Source organism: Miniopterus natalensis, chromosome 15, assembly GCF_054644295.1.
Source record: "Miniopterus natalensis isolate mMinNat1 chromosome 15, mMinNat1.hap1, whole genome shotgun sequence".
NCBI classification, from domain to species: domain Eukaryota; kingdom Metazoa; phylum Chordata; class Mammalia; order Chiroptera; family Miniopteridae; genus Miniopterus; species Miniopterus natalensis.
In genome coordinates, this window is record NC_142095.1 from 36,243,206 (window position 1) to 36,266,902 (window position 23,697).

General features: G+C 50.9%; 2 protein-coding genes across 4 annotated transcripts in view; one reads left to right on the forward strand and one right to left on the reverse strand.

The window, feature by feature from the left end:
- On the reverse strand, window positions 1-2,995 carry TNNC1 (troponin C1, slow skeletal and cardiac type). The gene is made up of 6 exons (XM_016210011.2): window positions 2,945-2,995; window positions 1,427-1,457; window positions 1,065-1,211; window positions 652-766; window positions 306-442; window positions 1-222 (listed from the first exon to the last, which is right to left on the reverse strand). The coding sequence occupies exons 1-6, from the start codon at window positions 2,966-2,968 to the stop codon at window positions 191-193; spliced, it is 486 nt and encodes a 161-aa protein (XP_016065497.1). The 5' UTR covers window positions 2,969-2,995; the 3' UTR covers window positions 1-190.
- Window positions 2,996-4,595: 1,600 nt separating this feature from the next.
- NISCH (nischarin) overlaps window positions 4,596-23,697 on the forward strand; it is a 32,551-nt gene continuing 13,449 nt past the window's right edge. For all 3 annotated transcript variants that reach the window (XM_087825014.1, XM_016209854.2, XM_087825015.1), the window contains exons 1-12: window positions 4,596-4,708; window positions 6,565-6,648; window positions 7,371-7,553; window positions 15,380-15,428; window positions 16,441-16,604; window positions 16,963-17,058; window positions 18,393-18,488; window positions 19,686-19,838; window positions 20,973-21,041; window positions 21,568-21,753; window positions 21,926-22,054; window positions 23,477-23,590. In XM_087825014.1, the coding sequence (XP_087681140.1) occupies window positions 4,613-4,708; window positions 6,565-6,648; window positions 7,371-7,553; window positions 15,380-15,428; window positions 16,441-16,604; window positions 16,963-17,058; window positions 18,393-18,488; window positions 19,686-19,838; window positions 20,973-21,041; window positions 21,568-21,753; window positions 21,926-22,054; window positions 23,477-23,590 (1,419 nt within the window). In that variant the 5' untranslated portion in view covers window positions 4,596-4,612. The remainder of the gene's footprint in view (window positions 4,709-6,564; window positions 6,649-7,370; window positions 7,554-15,379; window positions 15,429-16,440; window positions 16,605-16,962; window positions 17,059-18,392; window positions 18,489-19,685; window positions 19,839-20,972; window positions 21,042-21,567; window positions 21,754-21,925; window positions 22,055-23,476; window positions 23,591-23,697) is intronic.

A 23,697-nucleotide genomic window follows, 5' to 3' on the forward strand; every position in this document is an offset into this window, starting at 1 on the left:
TCCAGGAAGCAGGGCTTTATTTGCATTCCCTATGACAGGGCTGGGGAGGGAGTCGGGGAGGGAGTCAGGGAGGGCCCTCGGTCAAGGATGCACCCAGGATCACATCCTGGGGACCCTGGCCCCCTGCCCCACCCCAGGGCCCAGGTGAAGTTGGAAGGTGGCACACGCAGCTCTGGGCGAAGATCGGCATCTACTCCACCCCCTTCATGAACTCCAGGAATTCTGTGGAGAGAAAGGCAAGTGTGGGTCAGAGGTGGGGGCCGGCGGAAGATGGGCAGCGGGACATGCAGCACACCACCTCTCACCGTCATAGTCGATGCGGCCATCGTTGTTCTTGTCGCCATCCTTCATGAGCTCCTCGATGTCGTCCTCCGTGATGGTCTCACCAGTAGCCTGAAGCATCACCTTCAGCTCGTCCAGGTCAATGTAGCCATCAGCGTTTCTGGAGGGAGTGGGGGCAAGGGAGGTCTCAGAGCCTATGGCGGGGGCCAAGGAGAGGAAGAGGCATCCCCACCCACGACCCAGGGAGGCTGGCAGGGCAGGGCCACTGGAAGATGAGGCATCCCACTCCCTCAGTGCACAGAACGGGAGCCTAAGGCCTGCAAGTCATAAGACCAAGCTAGGGTCAGAGATCAAGGGTCACACACTCACTTGTCAAACATGCGAAAGAGGTCAGACAGCTCCTCCTCAGACTTCCCTTTACTGTCGTCCTTCATGCACCGAACCATCATGACCAGGAACTCCTCGAAGTCCACTGTGCCACTTCCTGGGGGGATGGAAGGCATGGCCGTTAGAGAGGGATGGTCAGAACGGCTGCTACGGCCCTTGACCCTAGACCCAGGTGTTCTCATGCACCCACCCACCAACTCCATGAGGCAAGGTGGTCATTATACCCATTTTATATATGAGACAAGCAAGGCTCAGAGAGACGAAACGGCTCTTTCAGGGGCATAGAGCGATAAGCAGCAGAGCCAGGATTCGGATCCCCAGCGACCTGGGGATGCTGCGGGTCTGGGGCCCGGCGGGGCTGCGGGTCTGGGGCCCAGCGGGGCAGAGGGGCTTACCATCTTCATCCACCTCATCAATCATCTCCTGCAGCTCCTCAGGTGTGGGATTCTGGCCCAGCATTCTCATCACCTTGCCCAGTTCCTTGGTACTGATGCAGCCATCCTCAGCGCCCAGCACGAAGATGTCAAAGGCTGCTTTGAACTCTGTGTCCAATGGGGAGGGGGAGCAGAGTGGCCAGGGCTCAGCAGCAAGAACCCAGAAGGCCAAATCCCTGGGGCCACCTGCCAACCCACCCATTTCCTTCTGAGACCTCTAAGGTCACAGCAAGAGAGACCCCAGCCTCTGGGCTCCAGTCTGGGGTCCTCATGCTCCCCAAGTCAGCCCTATTGCCCCCCTAGATGTATGCTGGGGAACTCACCATTTTTCTGCTCTTCTGTCAGCTGCTCTACCTAGAGAGGAAAAGAGGTTTCAGGACTCAGGGTCAGAGATCAAGGGTCACAGCTGCTGTTGAGGAAACCAACCTATTCCACAGGTGGACAACTAAAGCCAGGAAGAGGCAAGCCATTTCCAGGTCACAGAGCAGAGGCCTCAGTCCTCCCTACCTGCCCCCAAAGCCCTTCGGTGACCCAGCTGGCCTCACTGAGACTGGGCTCAGGGCCAGGGTGACAGGTGGGCACCCCCTCCAGGACCAAGGTGACCCTGAGTAACAACAGTCAGTGGCCACTCAATGCCCTATCAGCCTCCCTTCTGAAACCCAAGCTGGGTGGCCCAAGGGACAGCTGTCCCTCAGGTTAGGACAATAAAACTAGTGTGGGGGTAGGTAAAGCCACTCACTGTAACCTGACCAGGGTGGCCAGTGGTCTATTTTTAACGAGGGACAAAGTTAAACCTGGTGATTGTTCTGGGGACTCTGGCATGCAGGGGGTGGGGCAGCGTTATCTGGCCCCCTGGCCTGCTGGTGTCTCAGGAACCAAAATTAGTCCCCAGCTCCGCCAGGCCTTGTATGGGCACAGGCAGAAGGATGCTCCCCCCAGCTCCATGGACTCCTGCAGGACAGGCAGGGGCACCCCCAGAGCCAGCTGTAGCCCTTCCCTGCCCAGCAGTGGGGCCACAATCCAGGGGCTGAGAAAGGGATTCCTTTGGAGACAGTTGTCTGTGTCAGATGTCCTTGTCTCTGGGGCATGGGGAGTTCAGCAAACTACCCCCCCCCCCGGAGATGGAATAGCATCTAAAGCCCCTCAGTGACCACAGACAGTTTTAGGGACTTGGGGTGACCACTCTCCAGCCCGAACCCCCAGCTAAGCCAGGCCAGATGTTGGCGTCGGCCTCTGTTCCTTCTTCCCAGCTCTCACCCATGCTCAGTCCTTCCCTGCCTGTCTCAAACTTCAAAGCCCCTTTCCCAGCTCAGGGTTTGGCTCTGCAGCCCCCTCCTCACAAGCCCTGTCACCCCCTCCACAGCATCTTCAGCCAGCCAGCTTAGGGGCTGCAGAGGGCTGGGGTGTTATGAGAATGTGAGAAGCAGAATTCAAGGGGCAGAAATGGGTGCGGAGACAGGGACCCAGTGACAGACTCAGAGACAGCTCAGAACAAAAAGGTGGAAAGACACTGGGAAAGGCAAAGATCCAAAGACCAAAGACACAACTGCCGAGACATGTCCAAGAGACAGTGACACAGACTACAGACACTTGGAGACAGAGGCAGACGTGATGCTGAAAGGTGCACCCTCCTCCCCCACCCACTCTGACAGCTCCCCTCCAACCCCTGAATCCCTCGCCCCTTCTGCACCCTAGAACACCAGACCCAACCATCCCCTTGAGGGTCTGGGCTGAAAGTATATAGCTCCTCTCCTGGGTCCCCGCCCCTCCCCTGGGGTAACCTTGTCCCCCACCCTGAGTTGAGTGTCTCCCCAGTGGGCCCACCCACCCCAGTCCCTCACCGCAGCCTTGTAGATGTCATCCATGCTGTCGGCTCAAGAGGGCGGGCTGCTGGGGTTGCCTGGAGGCCCCGGGCTTAAATAGCCCTGCCCAGCTGCATTCCTGGCCCAGCCCACCCCTGCGTGTAGCATCCTCCACCCCCTCCCCTGGCCCTGGTGATCTCAGGCTGGCCTGAGTCCCTGTGTCCTCTGTCCAGAACAAGATGATGAAGGTCTCCTCCCCTTTGCTCCCAAGGGGACTCTCTGGAAAGTTTTCTTGAATGAATGAAAACATAAGCCTAGGACATAGGATGGGAACTCCAAAGCAGTGGGGCCCAGTGCAGGCCCCTACACGCAGCACCTCAATCTCCCATCCAGTTATGGAGGTGGATATTACTCCCACTTTCCAGATAAGGAAACTGAGGCTCCTGGAAGGGTGGTGATTTGCCTTAAGTCTGGCTGACTTGGCAGCCCCTGGCTCAACTTAACTTCTCTGCAGCAGGGGGTAGCTGTATGCAAGGAGAGGCTTGGGAGTATAGGGCCTCGCTAAGAGAAGCCCCTAATACTAAGCTCAGATCTGGTACAGTGCTGTGGAACTGGTGGTGAAGTCACTGACCCACTTTAGGCCAGAGTAGTCTGGAGCCCTTGAGCCAGGGGTACCCAAGGAGCCACACCCCAGACCTCTCATCTCATCCGAGCAGTACTAGCTCTGGGCTTGGGTCAGCTGCAGTCAGTCATCCAACAAACACATCTATGCCAGGCTCTCCCCTTCCGTCTCCTCCAGCGGGGTTACCACCTCCTTCTAGGTCTGCGTCTTCTCCTGGGTTAGGGCTCTGCGTCTGTGCCCGTGCGTCCCATTGCAGCACTGTAGATCCTGGGTCCCGGGCCAGTCTGTCGCCCCCTCCTTTCAAGCTCCGGTAGGACACCATTTGGGAGTCTTGTGCCCAGTGGCCAGCACCTATGCCTTCCTTCCATCTTCACCCCCCTCCCGGCCCCATACTGCGTTCCCTGTAGGTAACCACACCGGCTCCCTGCCTTGCAAGCCGGGGCACTGCTTGAATTAACCCACTCAATTCTCCAGCAGCCCATGTGACAGAGGCTATCGAGTCTTGAAGAGGTTAACAACTTGTCCAGAGTTCTTCTGTTTTGGCTCCGAGCAAGGGCTCCTACCTTCTGCAAACCCCCGGCGCCCTACAGGGAATGAGCCCAAGAGCCGGGTGAGAGTAGCTGCGCGCAAGGAGAGGCTCGGGAGGCCAGGGCGCCCAAGTTTCCTTTCCCAGAGGGGGACACTGAAGCCGGGAGGAATGATGACTCGCTTCGGGGGGCCAGGGAGGTGCCAGGCCGCCTGCCCGCCCCCGCAGCGAACGCCGTCGTGGCCCAAAGCCGCCAGCCACGGGCTTCAGCGTCCCCCCGCCCGGCTGCGAGGAGCGCGGCGACCGGCGCAAAGCAGGGGGACGACCTACGCCGGCGGCGAGGCCCGCGCGGCCCGCGCACGCGCGCCGGGAGTGGGCGCTGTCAATTATGCGCGAGGGGCGGGGCGAAGGCGCGAGGAGGCGGCGGGACCTAGACGGCTGCGCGGCAGCGGCGGGGGCGGGGCGGGGGCGGCGGGCCGCGGGGGCCGGTGGGCGGTGGGACGCTGGCCCCGCCCCCTGCTGCTGCCTGTCGGCGCCCGGCGGCCGCGGAGCCGGGAACATGGCGACCGCGACGCGCAGCTTCGGGCCCGAGCCGGAGGCCGAGCCGGCCAAGGAGGCGCGCGTCGTGGGCTCCGAGCTCGTGGACACGTACACGGTGTGCTGGGGGGCGGGCGCCCGAGCCGCGAGCGGCGGCTGGAACCCGGAGCCCGAGTCTTGGGGTTGGGGAGGAGCTCTGGGCCCCGCGAGCGGGGAAGAAGGGGTAGGGGCCAGCGATTTCGAGGTGGGGGCCTGGGATAAGCGTCTGTGGGGAAGGCACCTGGGCCTCGGAGGTCCGGGAAGAGCCCCAAGGAGCGGGGGTTGAGAAGGGCCCGCGTTCAGGAAAGGCGGCCAGGGTCGGGGAGCGTCTAGGGATAAGGGGGTCTGGGGGGAGGAGGTCTAGATGAGGCGGAGGCGCCTCTGGATCCTCTGGGCCTGGAGGGGCGCCGGCCTAGGAGGGGGGGTTAGGGAGGGTTGTCTGAGGGGTGGAATTAGGGGAACCCTGCAGGTCGTGAAGGAGAGGGGGCGGGGCCTTGACCTGGGGAGCCTCTGGGGTCGCAGTTGAGATTTGCTCCCGAATTGAGGACGGATTGGATTTGGGGCCCCGAGGTCTTGGGGATCAGGCAGGGACAAGAAACGGGGAGGGGTGGAGCCCAGACATGGAGGGGTTCGCTCTGGGCTGAAGATGCAAGACCCGGGAACCTTAGGGGGGTCTTCATGGCTTTGGGAGCAAGGCGGGGCAGCAACGCATCCCCCTAACCCCCCCCCCACAGACCACCACCACCCCCCCCCCCCAAACGCACACTTCAAAGGCCGTGGGAGAGATGGACGCTAGAAAACGAGGGGAGTCCCCGACCGTGAAGGAGGTGCAGGCCCCCCTGGGCCCTGAGGGGGTTGGACGCCAGGCCCGTGGGCCTGATGCGATAGGCTGCCTGCGGTCGGGGCTTCCTGAGCACCTCCCAGCCTCCTGCCCTTTGTTCCCAGAGGTTGGGGTCTTTGGCCCTGCCTTCCTCCCACCTCCTTGGCCCTCCTCCTAACCCTCCTCCTGAGGGTCATCTTTCTGGCTCTTTCTCCTTTCTTGGGCGGAAGGAGGGGGAGGGAAGCTGCCAGGCTGGGAAGAGGGGCTGAGGGCGGATCCTGGAGCTCCGGGCCAGCCCTGGAGAAATGGCTGCTCCTGTGTGGAGGCTTCAGCTGAGCTGATTATTTTGTGCCCCCCTTTGCCTGCTTGCTGCAGAGAGAAGCGGGGCACTAGGACCCGCGGTCCTCTAGGTGAGGGTTGAGGTCTCTAAGCCAATGGCTCGCTGGCCATCCCCCCTGGGCTGCATTCAGCTGGAGGGTCAGCTCAAAAAGGCTCGCTTTATTCCACAGGGCTGAGCCCCTCCTCTGAATGGGCGTGGTGAAGGTGGGTGATCCAGGCCTACCCTGCCATTTTGTCTCTGGGTGTGCTGAGTCGAATATTATTAATACACCTACCTTTTCGTGTATTACCGTATATTATTTGATTACCTTATTTGATCCTTAAACCTATCAGGCTTTAAGAGGGAGGAACTGAGGCTCTAAAAATTTCAGATCCCAGTCACTTATATAAGTGACTCATACATAAATAAGCCACAGCCCTGTTCTGCCTCCCTCTGAATGGGTGGCCTTACCTGAAGCTCCAGTTGGATTGGGCTTTGAATTTTCTGGAGAATGGAGGCAAAAAAACTAAAGACATGGCTTGATATGATAGTCGCCTTTTCTGTTCCTCGCTGTTAATAGAGCCACAGACTTATCCTGTGTACCTGCCAGATCCAGTGCTAGAGCCATGGTGGATGCTGGGGTGGGGGGGGAGCCCTGCTGCGCAGCAAGAGTCAGGTGCAGCTTAACTTTGGCCCTTGGGTTGAGAGGGTCTGGGTGTCCTGCAGCTATTGCTGGGGGTGGGGCAGGGCTCTCCTTGTTACTGACTAGGCAAGGGCCGCCTGTTTTCCATTTTAGGTTTACATCATTCAGGTCACTGACGGTAACCATGAATGGACAGTCAAGCACCGCTACAGCGACTTCCATGACCTGCATGAAAAGGTAATGAGAGCTGGGGGACCTGTGTCTCAGGGCTTGGGAGCTTTTAGACCAGATTCTCGTTGTGCCACATACTAGTTTTAGTACAAAACAGATTTCATTCTTATAGTGTTCTTTAATAAACAAGTTTATTAATATAAGTGGCAAAAAACCAAACTGGTGGTTCCTGGGAGTACAACCCTAGCATGAGACTGTGTGAGGAGGATATTTGAACTTCAGCTTTAAGATAGCCAGTCCTAGCTTGGATGTGAGATGCCGGGATAGTTTCTTGGGGGAGGGAATAGGTTTGAATTTGCTTGACCCGACTATAGCTATTCCACAGCCTATACTTTAAAAAACTGGCTGTGATTCCATTTTTTTCTTTGCTTTTGGAAAGAGATGCCTTTCTCTGGGTCATCTGCAGCCTGAGTGTTTTAAAGACAGGCCACTGTCCTGATTGGTTTTCGTTCTTGTTTGGAGAAAATGGTGATTTTAAGGGCCTGGAGGTCTCCTTTTCTAAATGTCTCCAGATGGAGCTCCCTGTCTGGGATTGTGCTGGTATTTCTCATGCTAACTGAACTTGATGAGGCCAAGCCCAGGTGCACTGGTTTGACCACTAATCCGGGTACAGGTGCCGTGAAGGGCTGGGGAAGTCATAACAAGCATCTCCCCTCAGGTTGCTTGCCTTGGTCTTGTAGTCGCAGAACCTCTCGGTCTGTGGTTGACCTGCTTATGTTTTCTTACAGCTTGTTGCAGAGAAGAAGATCGGTAAAAATCTTCTTCCGCCCAAAAAGATAATTGGGAAAAACTCAAGAAGCTTGGTGGAAAAGAGGGAGAAGGATTTGGAGGTCTACCTCCAAACACTCCTGGCCACCTTCCCTGGCGTGGCCCCAAGAGTGCTGGCCCACTTCTTGCATTTTCAGTTCTATGTAAGTTCCTCTCAGGTTTTCTCTTGCCTGTAAGCCCACAACCACCGAAACTCAAGGCAGCAAACCAGTGTAGACCTCAGCTTTGAGGAAGGGTGGGCTGGAGTTTGATCCCGAGGTCAGAAGACGGAGGACCATCACCCTGGCGAGGATGGGGTGTGGGCAGAAGCATGTTCGTTGATAGGTTTGCCTTACACTAGACAGACTATGACTATAGAGAGGCTTTTCTCCACCTCAGGTATTTGGTTAGCAAACACAGCTTGTGGGTGTTGGAGCTAGGTTTCCATCCAAATGGATGGGGATAGATTAGAAACAGCTAACACCTGGCATAGACTAGTGTTGAGTTGTTGGTCCACAGCTCAAGACTCATTAAGGGATCAGTTTGTGTTGGCAGAATTGCCATCTTGGGGCATTGTTGGGGTGTGAGGTGTGAGTGAGGGTAGGTGGCTTCCTTGGATGGGAGTGTATGTCCTGGAGCAGCTCTGCATTTCCTTCTGTATGAAGGAGCAGCTTTCATTGGCTGCCGGTGACAGGATGAGCTTCAAGCTTCAAGGAGGGAAGTTTGGCAGTATGAAACCAAAACATTAAAAACAACTAACAGTTCCACTTTTTATTTATTTTTTACTGATTTGAGAGAGAAAGGGAGAGAGCAGAACACCCATCTGTTGCTCCACTTATTTATGCATTACATTGGTCGATTTCTGTATGTTCCCACAACCTTGGTGTTTCAGGACGATGCTCTAACCAACGGAGCTACCTGGCCAGGCCTCAATTCCACTTAGAATTTATTCTAAGGAAAAAAGTTAGGAAACTTTGGAAAGGATTTAGGTACAAAGGTAGTCATTCCAGGATTGTAGCAAGATACTAAAACAATCAAAAGTCCAACAGGAGGTGATTTTTTTTTTTTTTTTTTTAAAGAGTACAACCAGATACTTGAATATTTTGCTAGAAAAATGATGGTATGGCTGTTGCTTTGTTGACATAGGAAAATAAGTATGTTACTATATGAAAGGAACAGGCTATCAAACAGTATGTAACGTATGGTCCCATTTTATTTAAAAAGAGTTTATATGAATGTATTTGTCTAGGAAAATTCTAGAAGGTTATACACCAAAATAGTAGTAGTAATCATCTCTGGGTGATACATTTTTGAATAGTTTACATTTAATTATTTTCCCTTTATGTGATAAAGATAGGAACGAATCCACTGCCTTTTCAGGCTTACCTGTTAGGAAGGGACTTACGGGGTTGTGGTCTTAAAGGACCAAACATGTTTAAAACACAACTTTTTTTCCTGAAGTATTTTCAGAATAAGACAGCTGAATCTTTCTTGGAGGGCTAGATTGAGCCTGGACATTTGGTAATAGCACTAGTGTTGGGGCACTGAACTTGGAGGGGCCATATGGGCAAGGGGATTGCAGTTACAGATGGGATATGTATATATGTTTTGGATTTTATTTAGCATATACCAGCAACGTATGTGGTTAGCAGTTTCCTGGTGTACGTATTTTTTTACGTTTTCTTTCCTTATGTGAGAAAAAATTCACGAGTCTTTCAGACAAACTTTACTGGTTAGTATTTTAAGAAATACCTGCACTTTATGAAAGCGATTTAAGGATAAAACTGGATAAGCAGCCCTTTGACAGTAAGATTCATAGCTTAAGACCTGGGTCTTTGAGGAGGTCGTCTCTCTGGCTGCCTCAGATTTTCTCACCTCTGAGCATGGAAAGGCCTGCACTGCTTACTCCTTGGAGATATGTTTGCCTGAGATGGGCCTGGGGTCAGCCCACATGTGTGGTTCTGGTTTGAGTCATGCTCTACTTCTTGGAGCAGTATGGACATATTTGAAATTACTGTTATCACATAGGCCCCTTGGTTATATAATTCCAAGGAGTTGAAAAAGTAATTGACCTTTCATTCAGTTAAATCAGGATTTCTCAGTCTTGGCACTAATGACATTTAGGGCTGGATAATTGTTGTGGGGGCTGTTCTGTGCATTGTTTAGCAGCATGTCTTGCCTCTACCCACTAGATGTCAGTAGCACCTCCCCCGCTCAGTTAATCACAACCAAAAAATGTCGCAGACTTTGCCAATTATCCTGAGGGGAAAAATTACCCCTGATCTGGAACCACTGGGTTAAATCTTCAAATGAGTTTGAGCAAACAGGGCCTAAAGATTTGTCAGCCTTTTCTACAGTCTGGGAACTCCTAGAGAATGTTTCTCTTAACCTCTATCCCATCTGTGACCTCTCTGAAATTGTTCCCAGCATGCTTCACCTTGTGGGGCTGCCATGGACAGGGTAGACCCAGGGAACCCTATTTGTTTGAGGTGTGGATTTATTTATTTTATTTTTTTAAATATGTCTTTATTGATTTCAGAGAGGAGAGAGAGAGAGAGAAACACATCAATGATGAGTCATTGATCGGCTACCCACAACCCAGCATATGCCCTGACTGGGAATCAGACCTTAATCTCCTGGATCATAGGTCGATACTCAATCACTGAGCCATGCGGGCAGGCTGAGTTTTATTTTTAAATTGAGATATAATTCATATACCAAAATTCACTCTTTTAATGTACAATTCCCTTATTTTTAGTATATTCACAAAGTTATGCATCCATCACCACTATCTAATTCCAGAACATTCATCACCCCAAAAACGAACCCGGTACCCACTAGCAAAATCATTTCCCATCCTGCCCTGCCCCTAGCAATCACTGATCTACTTTCTGTCTTCATGGTTTCATATGGCCATTGTGACTGGCTTCTTTCACTCAGTTATGTTTTCAAGGTCCTTTCATATTGTAGCATAAATCAGTGCTTCGGTAATTTTATGGACTGAATAGTCTTTTTGGATATATCACATTTTGTTTATCCATTCATCAGTTGATAAACATTTGGATTGTTTCCACTTTTGGGCTATTATGAATAATGCTGCTATGAACATTCATATAGAAGTTTTTATGTGAAAATGTTTTCATTGCTGTTGAACATGTAGTAAGAGTGGAATTACTGGGTCATATGGTAAACAGTTTAACTTTTTGAGGAACTGCCAATTTTTTTTTCCATAGTGGCTGTACCATTTTATATTCTCACCAGCAGTGTATATGTTCATATCTCCCCACATCTTTGCCAACACTTGTTACTGTCCTTTTTTTTGATAACCATCCTAATGTGTATGAAGTATCTCATTGTGATTTTAACTTGAATTTTCCTAATGATGTTGAGCCTCGTTTCATATGCTTATTGGTCTTTTGCATGTCTTTGGAGAAATGTATTCAAAACTTTTGCACTTCTAAAAATTAGGAAACTTGTCTTTTTGTTGTTAAACTATAGTTCTTTATATATTTTGAATATTACACCCTTACCAGAAATGCGATATGCAGATATTTTCTCCCATTGGATGGATTGTCTTCATTTTCTTGATATTGTCCTTTGAAACACAAAAGTTTTAGATTTCGGTGAAGTTCATTTTATCTTTTTTTTTCTTCATTGGTATCGTATCTTGCCTAATGAAGGTTACAAAGATTTACAACTATGCTTTCTACGAATTTTTTAGTTTTACCTCTTATGTTTAGGTTTTTGATTCATTTTGAATTGTTTATGATGTGAGGTAGGGGTTCAACTTCATTCTTTTGCAGCGTGGATTTTAATGGCAAGAAAGAAAGCACTGCTTTCTCCCAGCCAACTCTGAGATGGGACATTTGGGAGCTGGTGCAGTCCTGAATTGCAGTGAGAGAGCACTGGTTCTATACCTGGGCTTTCTGTCTTCAGATAGCTGTGCCCCCATATCCTGGACCCTCAGTGACAGACCTCATCCCAGGACCCTAGTGCAGAGGTTTTCAAATTCAATGAAGTGCAATCCCCAGGGAGAATTCCAGTAACCCATTTTGGGGTAGGCTGTCTAACTGTGGACTTTGGAGGCAGGCAGAGCCAAGTTTATCCCATCTTAGCTGCTTCCAAGTCAGGCATCTAACCTCTCTGTGTCCCATTTCCTCTTTTGTGAGCTGGAGAGTAATGACCCCTGGCTCTTGAGGATTGTAGCAGATGGGACAGTGAAGGTAGAGGGTCTGAAAGAGCAATGGCCTCTGGCAGGACACACCAGGTGCCAGCCAGTACCGCTGTCCTGGTAAGGAAAGGCCCTCAGTTCTCTTCAAAGGTGGCATTTATATTATTTTCTCATTTTAAAGCCAGTTGGCTAGAACAAAGATGTTTTTTGAAATTTGAAACCAGGAGCTATGATGGAACTGTTACCATCTTCACATCAGCCTTAGCACTCCCATCCGTCGTTTGTTTTAGTTGCAAAGTACTGTGGCTGTAAAGGATAACAGATTTCTTTGCAACTTGCAGTCTTGGAGCTCTGTTCAGTTAAAGTTTAGTCTTGAATCCCTCCATGGGGAATTGTTACTTAAAATTGAATGGCACATTGTATAGCTGATTCCTGCTAGAATGCCCCATCACAGACATGAAATGAAAGTTAGACAGACACACACGAGCATGTGTGTGTGAACCACACAGTGATGTGTAACTGAGTCCCTCGTTAATGCTCCATTGAGCACTCTCCTCAAGCATGTCCCAAGCAGGGGCATTGGGCTGGCCTGGGGTTATGCATTGAGTGCAGGCATGTGTGTTGTGGGGTGCAGTTGGTCATGGGATTCCGCATGCACAGACATGCTCAGTCAGGATGGTAGTTGTGGAGCCGCAGCCCAACTAGTTGATGGCGTGTTTATGTGTAGTTCACACTGCTGCCCGAGGCTGCACACCAGCACATGATCCTGGCAGGAACCTGATAAATTGGTCTGTAACACATTTAGGGGTGGGTGCTAAAGTTTTTAAGCATAGCTAACTATATATATATATATATATCTTGATTGATTTCAGAGAGAGGAAGGGAGAGGGAGAGGGGGAGAGAGAAACATCAATGATGAGAGAGTCATTGATTGGCTGCCTCCTGCACGCCCCCTACTGGGGATTGAGCCCACAACCCGGGCATGTGCCCTGACCAGGAATTGAACCACGATCTTCTGGATCATAGGCCAGTGCTCAACCGCTGAGTCACACTGGCGGGGCACTAATAATATTTTTAATTGAAATTTTTATTGAGATACAAAGAATGTCTTTTAAAGTATGTTTCAATTCAGACATTTGTGGTACCCTGAAGCAAATCAGGTCCCTTCATCACAGTCTGGGTAGGGCATGTGGGGAGTCACTTGTCCCTGAGGATGACCTCTTTGCAGTTTCTTCCTTGCCAGAGGGATGCCTGACTCTGCACACCTTTGCTGTGCACACAAGGCCACAGTATAACCAGAATACTCTCTGAGGAGGCAAGGTGTTTCTCTGAGGAGACCATTGCTCAGTATTTGAGGGCTTGAGACATTTCTTTGTTGCTTTCTGATTAAGAGTCTCTCAAGGTGAAGATCAGCCTGGGAAACTAAGTAGATAGTGTTGCACCAGCCTGCATTTCCTGTGTCTCAAAGCGTGGGAAGAGAAATTGTTACATAGTTTGCTTTTTAGATTGCTCAGAAGTGAAAGCCTGCCCTTTGCTTAGCAGTAGCCCTTAGCTCTCAGCTTTCTGTGTTTCTGGGAATTCCAGCCCTGTTTCCTTAGTGGAACTGGCACTGACACCAGCCACCGGAAGAAATGTAACTTTGAGGGTGGGGTTGTTAGGTACTGATGGTGGGCAGGGAGCCCTTTTCCCTCTGGGAGACCTCTTAGGAGCCCCAGGGTGAATAACACAGGGTTCAGGAGCTTGGAGTGGAGGGTCTCCAAGCTGCTCAGGACTCCTCTCTCAAGGCTCTCCGTGCGATTCTGACTGCAGGGGGAATGGAGAAGCACAGATTTGGAGACAGAGCTTGGTTCTCAAAACTGTTGGGAGGGAAATGGGCCTTTGGATTCAAGCTTTTCCTAATCTTCAGTTCCCACAGCAGCCAAGGAAAATGTAATTGAGTTTAAGTTGTTGCAGGAGACTGAAGTTGAACTCCAATGTGAACGGCCAGCCTCTCCCCTCTCTAGCGTACTCCTGCTCGGAGCCTGCTCTGGCCCTCTGATGGCCCTTTTACATTAGACCCTGCATCTTGCCACACTCTGCACCCCTTAATGCTGGGGCTGTTTGCTCATTTTTTTCCTTTTTGGCTTTTTTTTTTCACTTGTTGGGGGGAGGGGTCTTGAAGTTATTGTCACACTGTATGTAAACTGAATTTCAAGCAGATTAAAGAAATAAACACAGGCCTGGCTGGGTGTGGCTCAGCGGTTGATCATCAACCTAGGGATCCAGGAGATGACAGTTGATTCCCATTTGGGGCACATGCCCGGGTTGCGGGCTCGACCCCCAGTCGGGGGCATGCAGGAGGCAACCGATCAATGACTCTCATCATTGATGTTTCTATCTCTCTCCCTCTTCCTTTCTTCTCTCTGAAATCATTAAAGATATGTTAAAAAGAAAGAAACACACATTTAAAAGATACCGTAAAGTACTAAAAGGAAACATTAGAAAAATATTTGTATAATCTTGGGATGGGGAAGAGGGCCCAGAAGTCACAAAGGAGAAGTCACAGATTAAACAACGTAAAACTGAAAAACCCTCTCTATGTCCGGAAAACCACCATGAATGAAGGCAAAAGGAATACACAGACAGGGAGAAGGTATTTGCAGCATATAAATGCCCACTGTGTATAAAAGATAAGAAAGAGACAAACCAAAGAGAAAACACAGGAAAAGGACACCTGTCTCCTGTAACCTGGTACTTTTTAAGACCCATAAACATGAAGTATACATCCTGGTGGTGGAGATGCTCCTGTGAGTTATAAAGGCAGCTGCACAGCCTGCATCTGAACCTGTTTATGAAAAGTCTGTTGGCTGCTATCTATCAATTTGTTAAAATTCTTGCCCGCAGGATGTGGGACTGAGGGCCTGGGGGCCCAGCCAACCCCATGATTACACCACTAAAGTGTTGAAGCAATTGGTTGTGTCCAGAGAGGCTTCAAAGCCGAGTGCTTGGGTGTGTGGCTCTGCTAGTTTCTAGCTACATAGAATTGGAGAGTTAGAGCATCTTGCCTCAGTTTGCTCATCTGAGAAACAGGTTTCAAAACAGCAGCTTCCTCGCATAGGGTGTTGGGCGGATTGAGTGAGCCACCACATAGCAAGTACTCAGGCCATTGCCCAGCATGAATTAATACCTCAGAACATGACTGAAAACTTGTCCTTGTCATACCTCTTCCATCACATCATTCTAAAAGGAAGTTCTTTCCTGCCTCTTTCTCATGGTCCTAGGGGCAAGTGGTCCTGTTGCAAGGCTTGAAGGGATGAGCACAGAACAGTGCTCACTCTTTCCTAAGACACCTTTGGAACATGAAAGAAAGTAGCAATGGTCACTGTCAGGGAGGGTGGGCTCTGGGAGCTCTTTTATCCCATAAGGGTCACGGGAGCCCCTTTTCTAGAAGAAGCAGGACCTCCTCTCTACCATGTTCTCCTAGGACCTCCCAGGGCCAGTGCTGGGAGCTGCTGACTTCCTGGCCAGTGCTTGGCATAGCCAAGCTTTGCCAGCCTCCTAGGCCTCGTAGGCTAAGCCAGTGCCTGTGTGAGCTTGAAGTTGCAGCATTAGTCTGTTTTCCGTTCTGCTTTTGAGGAGACATTTTAAACGTCCATATAATTGGAAATACTTAGTTTGCCTTTCTACTCATCTTGATTCATTGTAGGTTTATGCTCTATTTTGCTGGACTTTCTGGAGAGCTGGCACTGTAGCACCAGAGGAGGTGGATACGGAGGGAATGTGCGAGTCCCGGTGACTAGGGGCAGGGACCTTCCTAACTGGGTTTTGTTTTTTCTGCAGGAGATAAATGGTGTCACTGCTGCGCTGGCTGAGGAGCTCTTTGAAAAAGGTATGTGGCCAGGGGTCCCCAAAATAATGGGTGCAGTGGGCTCAGCACTATTAGGCGGCTAGGGGCGCAGGGTGGCACAGAACTCCATCTGTTGGGCTGTGCCAAGTGAGTCCTAGCCAGGGCTCACCTCCCTGGGGTTGCCCAAGTCCCTGGATCTGGTCCATAGCCTGCCCACCTACGTGCCCTGCAGGCAGCCAAGTCTGAGGAGCCTTGGTCCTTCACCTTAGGCTCTCAGATTCTTGTCTCGGGGGTAACCTCAAGCTCGGGATCTAGTTTAAGGCTCTGTGGTGGAGTTCTAGAAGGTGGGTGGCATCGTGCCCTCTTGGATCTGGTGTGTCCTTACCTGGAAGTGTTCAGATGGCAAAGAGAAGCTGAGCTTGGGTCATGGCCCTGCCACAGAGCATAGTTACATAGCTAGCATAACGTGTTTCCTGTGGTCCAGCCTAGTGTCTAGCATCTTACTGCCCGCCCCCCTCCCACAGCGGTGCAGATGAGGACACTGAGGATGAGAGGCCCAGTGATCTGCTTGAGGGTACGTGGCTGGAAGGAGCAAGTGAGGACCAAATGCCAGTCTGTCTGTCTCAGACCCCCACCTGCTCTCAGGCCCTGCACTGTGCTGGCATCTTAGGCCTCACCTAACTGAAATGTCTGCATTTTGCAGGTTGCATCATGGGTCTATTGCCCACAGTGCCGCCCCATGTCAGCTTTATCCTGGCTCAGTGCCTCAGGTTTTAACTGAGCCTCACCTTAGGGTGGCTCCACAGTCACATGTTCCCATGGCCCTTCCCTGCTAGGTAATCATAACTTCTGGGTGTGCCCTGTGCCCATCATGAGTTCAGGAGGACAGCTGCTCCTGTGTGCCTAGGACAGTGACTTTGTCCTGACATGCAGAACACATAGCAGGTGTTTGCCAAATGCTTGTTAACTGTTAGCCAGGTGGGCAAACGCCCTGGCTGCCAGACTGGGACAGGGCTGGAGGTGGATGCTCACCCTTGGGGCACGGCTGTTGCAGGAGAACAGCTCCTGGGGGCCGGTGAGGTCTTTGCCATCAGGCCCCTGCAGCTCTATGCGGTTACTGAGCAGCTGCAGCAGGGAAAGCCTACGTGTGCCAGTGGGGACGCCAAGACTGACCTTGGGCACATCCTGGACTTCACCTGTCGCCTTAAGTACCTTAAGGTAAAGCTGCAGCAGCTCATTTGTGGGCTTGGTGGGTGCACAGCCAGCATGGGGCCTTATAGCTCCCTGACTGGCAGTGTGTGTGAAGGAGGCTGGGTGGGCCATCCCAGGAAGGAAGGCCACCTTCGGTGTTCTTGGCGCTGATCTTTTGGCTGTGAGCACCAGGGGGCAGTCATGACCCGATGTCCCTTGCTTTAAACCTCAGCTTTAGCCTGCTTTGTTGATGGGGTGCATGCCCACCCTGCCTCATAGCCAGGCAGAGCTTTGAGTCTGGGACAGTTGCTGCAGCACTGCCCCGTGAACATGGATAGGGAGCCTGTGTCAGCATCCCCGATTCAAACTGTATCTGTGGCTGCAGGTTTCTGGCACAGACGGAACTTTTGGGACCAGCAACATTCGGGAGCAGCTCCTGCCTTTTGATCTGTCAATATTCAAGTCTCTTCATCAGGTGGAGGTAAGGCCCAGGGCCCCTGGAGTGCAGGCAAGGCTGGGCCCTGCACAAGGATCATCTTGCTTATGACTCTGTATGGCTAGAAGTGTTTTTGATGTTGCATTTCTGGACTTAATTGTGAGGTACTGTTACTTTTGTGTTTGTCAGTATGTGGCAGATTTCATCTAGGTAAGTAAGGCCAGCCTGGAGGCAGAGAAAAAGAGGCCTCCACTGCTCTTGGCTGGTGTGCATGTCTCTGCCCCTGGCATGGGTGACATTTGAATAGGAGGGAGCACCAGTGTCTGCTGCTTTTGGGCCTCTTCGTCATTCTAGGCGACATGTGGAGAAGTCATCCTGAGGGTCAGGCAGAGCCAGTCCCAAGGCAGGTCAGCAGAGGGCTCTGAGAGTCCCCTGCCCTTTGGCTTGCCCACACGTAACAGGAAATATTTTGCATTACTCACTACTGGACTCTTGGGTTCCCAGTGCCAGTTTTGTTACCATTTTTAAAATGAAAGGGGGCCCTGTAACAAGTAATAAAAAATGTATTAAAGCGTCTATTTCTCAGGCGTGGCCTTGTGTTCAGCCTTGTGCCCCACATCTGATGTATACTGCTCGATGGATTCTTCCTAAAAACCCAGAGAAGTGGGCACTTTTATTCCCCTTTTATAGTTGAGAAAACCGAGGCTTAGGGAGATAAGGAAGTTTGGCCAGGACTGTGCGCTTAATGAGAGAAAGCTGGGATCTGAATTCAGCCGAGCCTGACCCCAGAGCCTCTGCTACCCATTGGACTATTCTGCCTGCAGCATTCTGGGCTTATCTGAGACCTGGAGGACCTCTTCCCTTAGTGGGAACTTGTGGGCCTGCCTCGACCAGTGCAGGCCAAGTGAGGACTGAGAAGTCGGAGGAGTGCTTGGCTCAGCCCTGCCCTATTTCAGCAGGCTGAGGCTCCACTGCCAGGGTCTGTGGGTGTGTCACTCTAGCGAGTGGCTTGGGGGAGTGTGCTTTGGTTTTGTCTCCGCCTCCCCACCCCTCCCCACTGCAGGACATCCAAGGCTGGGGAAATCGGGCAGGGTGAACAGGAGGGTTCACCATGTTCATTGTGCTTAAGAGGCCCCTTGCTCTCAGCTCTGGTTTCCATGGCCCACACTTTCTGTCTACATGCTAAGCCCCAAGCACCCCCTACACAGAAAACAGAGTTCAAGGTTCATTGTGAGTCTTACTAGATTCTTCAGACCCTGTTTAGTCAGTACTAGAAACTGAGGAACAGACAGACAGGGTTTGAATCACCTCCTGCCACTACCTAAGGCTTCTGACGGAGGAGTGATGCTGTTCCTGAGACATGGCTCTTCTTGTTCTAGATAAGCCACTGTGATGCCAAGCACATCCGGGGGCTGGTCGCTGCAAAGCCCACCTTAGCCACAATGAGTGTTCGCTTCTCAACAACCTCGATGAAGGTGAGCGCCCCGTTTCTTGCCTGGGCAGGATCCTGTGCTGTGGTCCCCCTACGGAGGGTGAGTGTGTGCACTGCTGATATCAGAAACCAGAAGCTGGACCTTCCCTGGGCCTGGGCTGCCACCCACTCATGCGAGCCCTCCCAGCACTTAGCAGCCTTTGGGACACTTTCGTGCACATCTTCATCAAAAATCACACTGCTAAACAAGATATTTTAAGGAACTGGGTCCCCCACCCCCTGCCCTCGAAAAAAAAGTCCCTAGTGTTTTAATGAGCAAATTGTTGAGCAGTGGCAACTGCAGGACGTTTATTTGCTAGATTGATAAAAAGCCCTTGATTTGGCACTCGTTTGTGTCTTATTCTTAGTGGACTTGAAGGGGACAGGTGAGGTTGTGGATATGTTAGGCCTATTGTTTGTATATGAGCAACAGAAATCCTCAAGAATGTAAGAGGTTTCCTTTTTATTTACCTTTTTATGGATTGCATCTTAGTAATGTTAAAATTCTTCTCTAGAAAAGCATAGTGACTACTTTATGACTTAGACTGATCGAGATTTGGATTTGGTGAAATTTGAGGCTTACTGGCTAAAAGAAGGAGGCTGGTATCAAGAGCAAGAGTGCTAGGCAACCTTGCCCCTCTCCAAAGCACTTCCTGCCGCCTGGCTCATGGGGCCCAAAGTGATCTATCAAGAGAGGAGAGGTCTTGTGAGCATGGAAAGTCAAAAGAAGGAGGCCTTCCTCCCTCCTTCTATGGTACCATGTGCTCTGTGCTGCTACCTCAGAATTGTTGGGCTTGAGCCTTGTGAAGTAACAGTTAAAACGGGCTGTTGTCCCACAGTGGGGACCACAGTGCCAGCTTGGAAAGCACAGTTGCTGGAAACACCATGAATTCTGACCTTTAGCCTCTGAGATTTAAGCCAGAAAAGGCATCACCATGTTTATGGCAAAAGGCCCTTGTGAGCTTGAAAAGCATTTGCTCCTGAAGCAGGACCAGAATATATTCCAAGTAGCTGTTATGTTGCTAAGTTTTTCAGTTATTTCACAATCGTTTAAAGACATATGAACCAAAGCCCAATTTTAATGCAAGTTCACTTCCACATGCTAAATATGCTCAAGCCCTTCCTGAAATTTTGCAATGATTGCATTCCCAGTGAGTGTTGCGTGAGGGCCCAAGTGTGCTCAACAGATGTTCTTACACAGGAAGTCCTCGTCCCCGAAGCCTCGGAATTTGATGAGTGGGAGCCAGAAGGCACAGCCCTGGAAGGCCCCGTGACTGCCATCATCCCCACATGGCAAGCACTGACCACTCTAGACCTGAGCCACAATAGCATCTCCAAGATCGACGAATCTGTGGTACGCTCTCAGCAGTGGGCTTTCTCTGGCCTGACCAAACCCTGAGGTTGAGTATTTAACTTGGCTTTTTCTGGAAGTACCATAGAAAACCTGGGCTCTGTGCATTGCCTGCAATTTTTTAAATTTCAAAATGGAATTATTTAAAGTAAGATAGCCTGGCCGGGCGTGGCTCAGTGGCTGATCGTCGAACTAGGATCCAGGAGATCGCGGTTCGATTCCCGGGCAGGGCACATGCCCGAGTTGTGGGCTCGATCAGTGACTCTCATCATTGATGTTTCTTTCTCTCCCCCTCTCCCTTTCTCTCTCTGAAATCAATAAAGATATATTAAAATAAATAAAGTGAGATAATACTTAGAACTAAACGAGGCACCTCTTGGTTCATGGGTCTATGCACTGCTGAGCCACACCGGACGGGCTGCATGTACATTTGATATAAAAACACAGTGAGTGAAGAGATTTACTTCCAAAGAGTGGAGTGGAAATATCACTCCACAGATTCCAGATGTGCTCCTGTAAGAGTGACATCCAGATGGCATTTGTGAAATAGGAGTGTGATTCCTGTATTTGTGCTTCTCAGTGAGTAGGGTTGGAGAAGAAGGATGGACAGACTTCCTTCTCTGGGATCTTGCCATTTGTCATTTTCATAAGCCAAGTGCTCCATAAAAATGGGGATGTGTGCTCATCACTGGAGTCCCTGTGTGTTCCTGTGGACATGCTGCTGGGTGGGCACTGGGAGGTATTACATCAGTGGCCCTGCAGGTATGGCTAGCCCAGTAGGCCCAGATCAGAAGAGAGTCCCAGGGTGGCCCTGGCAGGTGTGTCTCCATTGGTTGAGCATCATTCCGTGTACCAAAAGTCCACCTATTTGATTCCTGGTCGGGGCACATGCTCCGGTTGCAGGTTCGGTCCCTGCTTGGAATGTGTATGGGAGGCAACCTGCCGATGTTTTTCTCACATCGATGTTTCTGTATCTCCCTTTCCCTTTTCCTTTCTCCCTACCTCTAGGAAAATAAAATAATAAATAAGGAAGTAAATAAATAAAAGAGTCCCAGGGTGCCTGTCCACCATGTGCAGGGGTGACGTAGGGTCCAGCCTCCTAGAGTAACGTTGGGTGTTGTCTTTTTTCCCCACAAGAAACTGATTCCAAAGCTTGAGTTCCTGGACCTGAGTCACAATGGAGTGCTAGTCGTGGACAACCTGCAGGTAATTAATGTATTTGGAGACTGTTGCCACCTATGAGCTTCTTACAAGGTCCCTGAGTGTTTAGAAGGCTGACTCTGGGGTTTGGCCAAACCCTGGGGTTTTCTCTCATAGGCACTCAAAAGGTGTCTGGGTGCCCCAGAGGTTTGTAGGAGCAGGGGCTGCTGCTATTCCTTTAGGCTCCCAGCGATGCACTGAGTGATTGTTGCTGTAGTTCTCCAGAATTAGAAAAGGTGCATAAATACAAATCAAGCAAGGTGAGGCTGATATACCTCCATCATTAAGGTACAAACTTTATTTTCAAAGCTCGCACCTGTGGGCTGTGCTGCCTCTGTAGGGGGTGCCACTGGGCTGTGGCATGTGCAGGGGGAAAAAAGGCGTTCCCTTCCAAATAACAGCTGGAGGGAATGGAGCTGACCTGCAGAGCTGGTCATTTCAGGTAGGAAGGCTCATCACACCATTAGGGTGAGTTCCCTTCCTTTGGAGCCTTGACCTGAACCACTTTACCCTGTTCTCAATGCTGCCACAGCACCTGTACAACCTCGTGCACCTGGACTTGTCCTACAACAAGCTGTCTTCCTTGGAAGGGGTTCACACCAAACTGGGGAACATCAAAACTCTGAACCTGGCAGGCAACCTCCTGGAGAGTCTGAGTGGCCTGCACAAGCTCTACTCCTTGGTCAACCTGGATCTCAGCAACAACAGAATCGAACAGGTGAGCCAGGTCCCAAAAGGATCTCAGGGTTGTAGGGTGGCTGTGCCTTGTTTGTCACTTTACAGAAGAATGATAAGTAAGCCTTCTTTCACCGGAAAGGCTGTCATACGTGTTCTCATGTTGCCAAAGTGTTAAGAGAAGGGACAAGGGGAATGGAATTCGTGCCTTGCAGATGGAGGAGGTCAGGAGCATAGGCAGCCTCCCATGTCTGGAGCACGTGGCTCTGCTGAACAACCCTCTGAGCATCATCCCTGACTACCGGACCAAGGTGCTGGCTCAGTTTGGAGAGAGGGCCTCTGAGGTAGGCTGCCAGGTTGGGGATAGGGTGGGGGTTAGCTTAATAGAGACAATCTGGATTGAGTCCACATCTTCACAGCAGAGCCAGCGGTGACTTCCAGGGTTTTACCCTTGACTGGTTCAAAAGGACTTCTTCACCCTAAGCCTTTTAGTTCTGCGAAGTCTGCTATCTCCCCAAGAAAAAAACTCCCTCACCCTTCCTGCAACCCCTCCTGTCACCCACCGTCCAGTGGCTGCTATGGTTCCTCAGCAGACTTCCCTCACATTGCCTGTGCCAGAGTTGCAACCCAGGAGAGCTCCCCATGAACCCACAGCACAGACTGAGTGTGGAGGGCTGTCTTCAGCTTGTTAAAAATAACATTGATTATTGTAGGCAAGGGTCAGAAATAAGGTATTTAATTAATTAATTTATTGATTGATTTTAGAGAGAAAGAGAGAAACATCAGTTTGTTGTTCCACTTATTTATACACTCACTGATTGTTTCTCATATGTGCCCTGACCAGTGATTGAACCCACAACCTTGGCATATTGGGACAGTGCTCTAACCAACAGAACTACCCACCCAGGGCCAAAAATAAGATATTTGTAAAAATCATGTTTCCTGGACGACTTCTGTCCATGAAGTCTGACTGCAGACCCCAAGGGTATGCTCGCCAGTGTAGCCCAGGCCAGTGTCTGCTGCCTGCTGAATGGGTCTGGCCACCTGCCACCATGCCAGTGGAACAGGTCTTTAGCCAGGTTCACCTGTCTCATCAGCCAGGTTCACCTGTCTCGTCAGCCTCAATCAGGTCCCTCCCCAATCCTCCCAAATCTCGGGCCAGAAGATACCTGGAAGTCTGCATTCTGCTTTCATCCTTCCCCACCCCCCAATTTCTTTTCGGCCCCAAGTGCCCTTTCCTTCACACTGTCATCAAGACAGTGCTCACGAGATGACATCTCCTCCCCTCCTGGCTCCTCTCCTTGGGACCTTCCCTCATGTGACTATACTGCCTGCTGCACACTGCCTGCCAGCCCACAATCCCTCCTGCATTTGCAGGTAGGGGTACCTGCTTTCCATGCCTTTGCCCTCCAGTTCCCAGCCCAGAAGACCTTCCCTATGCTCTTTGCTGATCTCATTTTCGCCGGAGTTGGGGGCTTTGTTCAGGTTACCACCTTCCCCCAATCCTAGCCATCAAGAGACCTCCTCAGTGGTCCCTGTATCCTTGCCTCACCGTTTTGGCAAGGGACTCCCAGCAATAGACTGGGCAGTGTGGGACTTCCCTGGGCCACTCTAAGGACCTCGCAGGTCACTTAGTGGGTTGTGAGGAACTCATCTCCTAGTGGGTTGAGCTGCACAAGGCCTGGCCCACACATTGGCAGGGCTGCTATCATTCTGCTCTCACCATGCTTGCCAACATGACTAATAGCCATTTCTGAATTCTGTAGGTCTGTCTGGACAACACAGTGACCACAGAGAAGGAGCTGGACACTGTGGAAGTGCTAAAAGCAATTCAGAAAGCCAAGGAGGTCAAGTCCAAACTGAGCAACACTGAGAAGAAGGTGGGTCTTTGTGTGGGAGGTGGGAAGAGTGGTGGTGGTGGTCAGCCAGCTGAGGAAGGAGCTGACTCCAGTGGAACTGGGCTGTGGGCACACTCAGAGCCACTGGA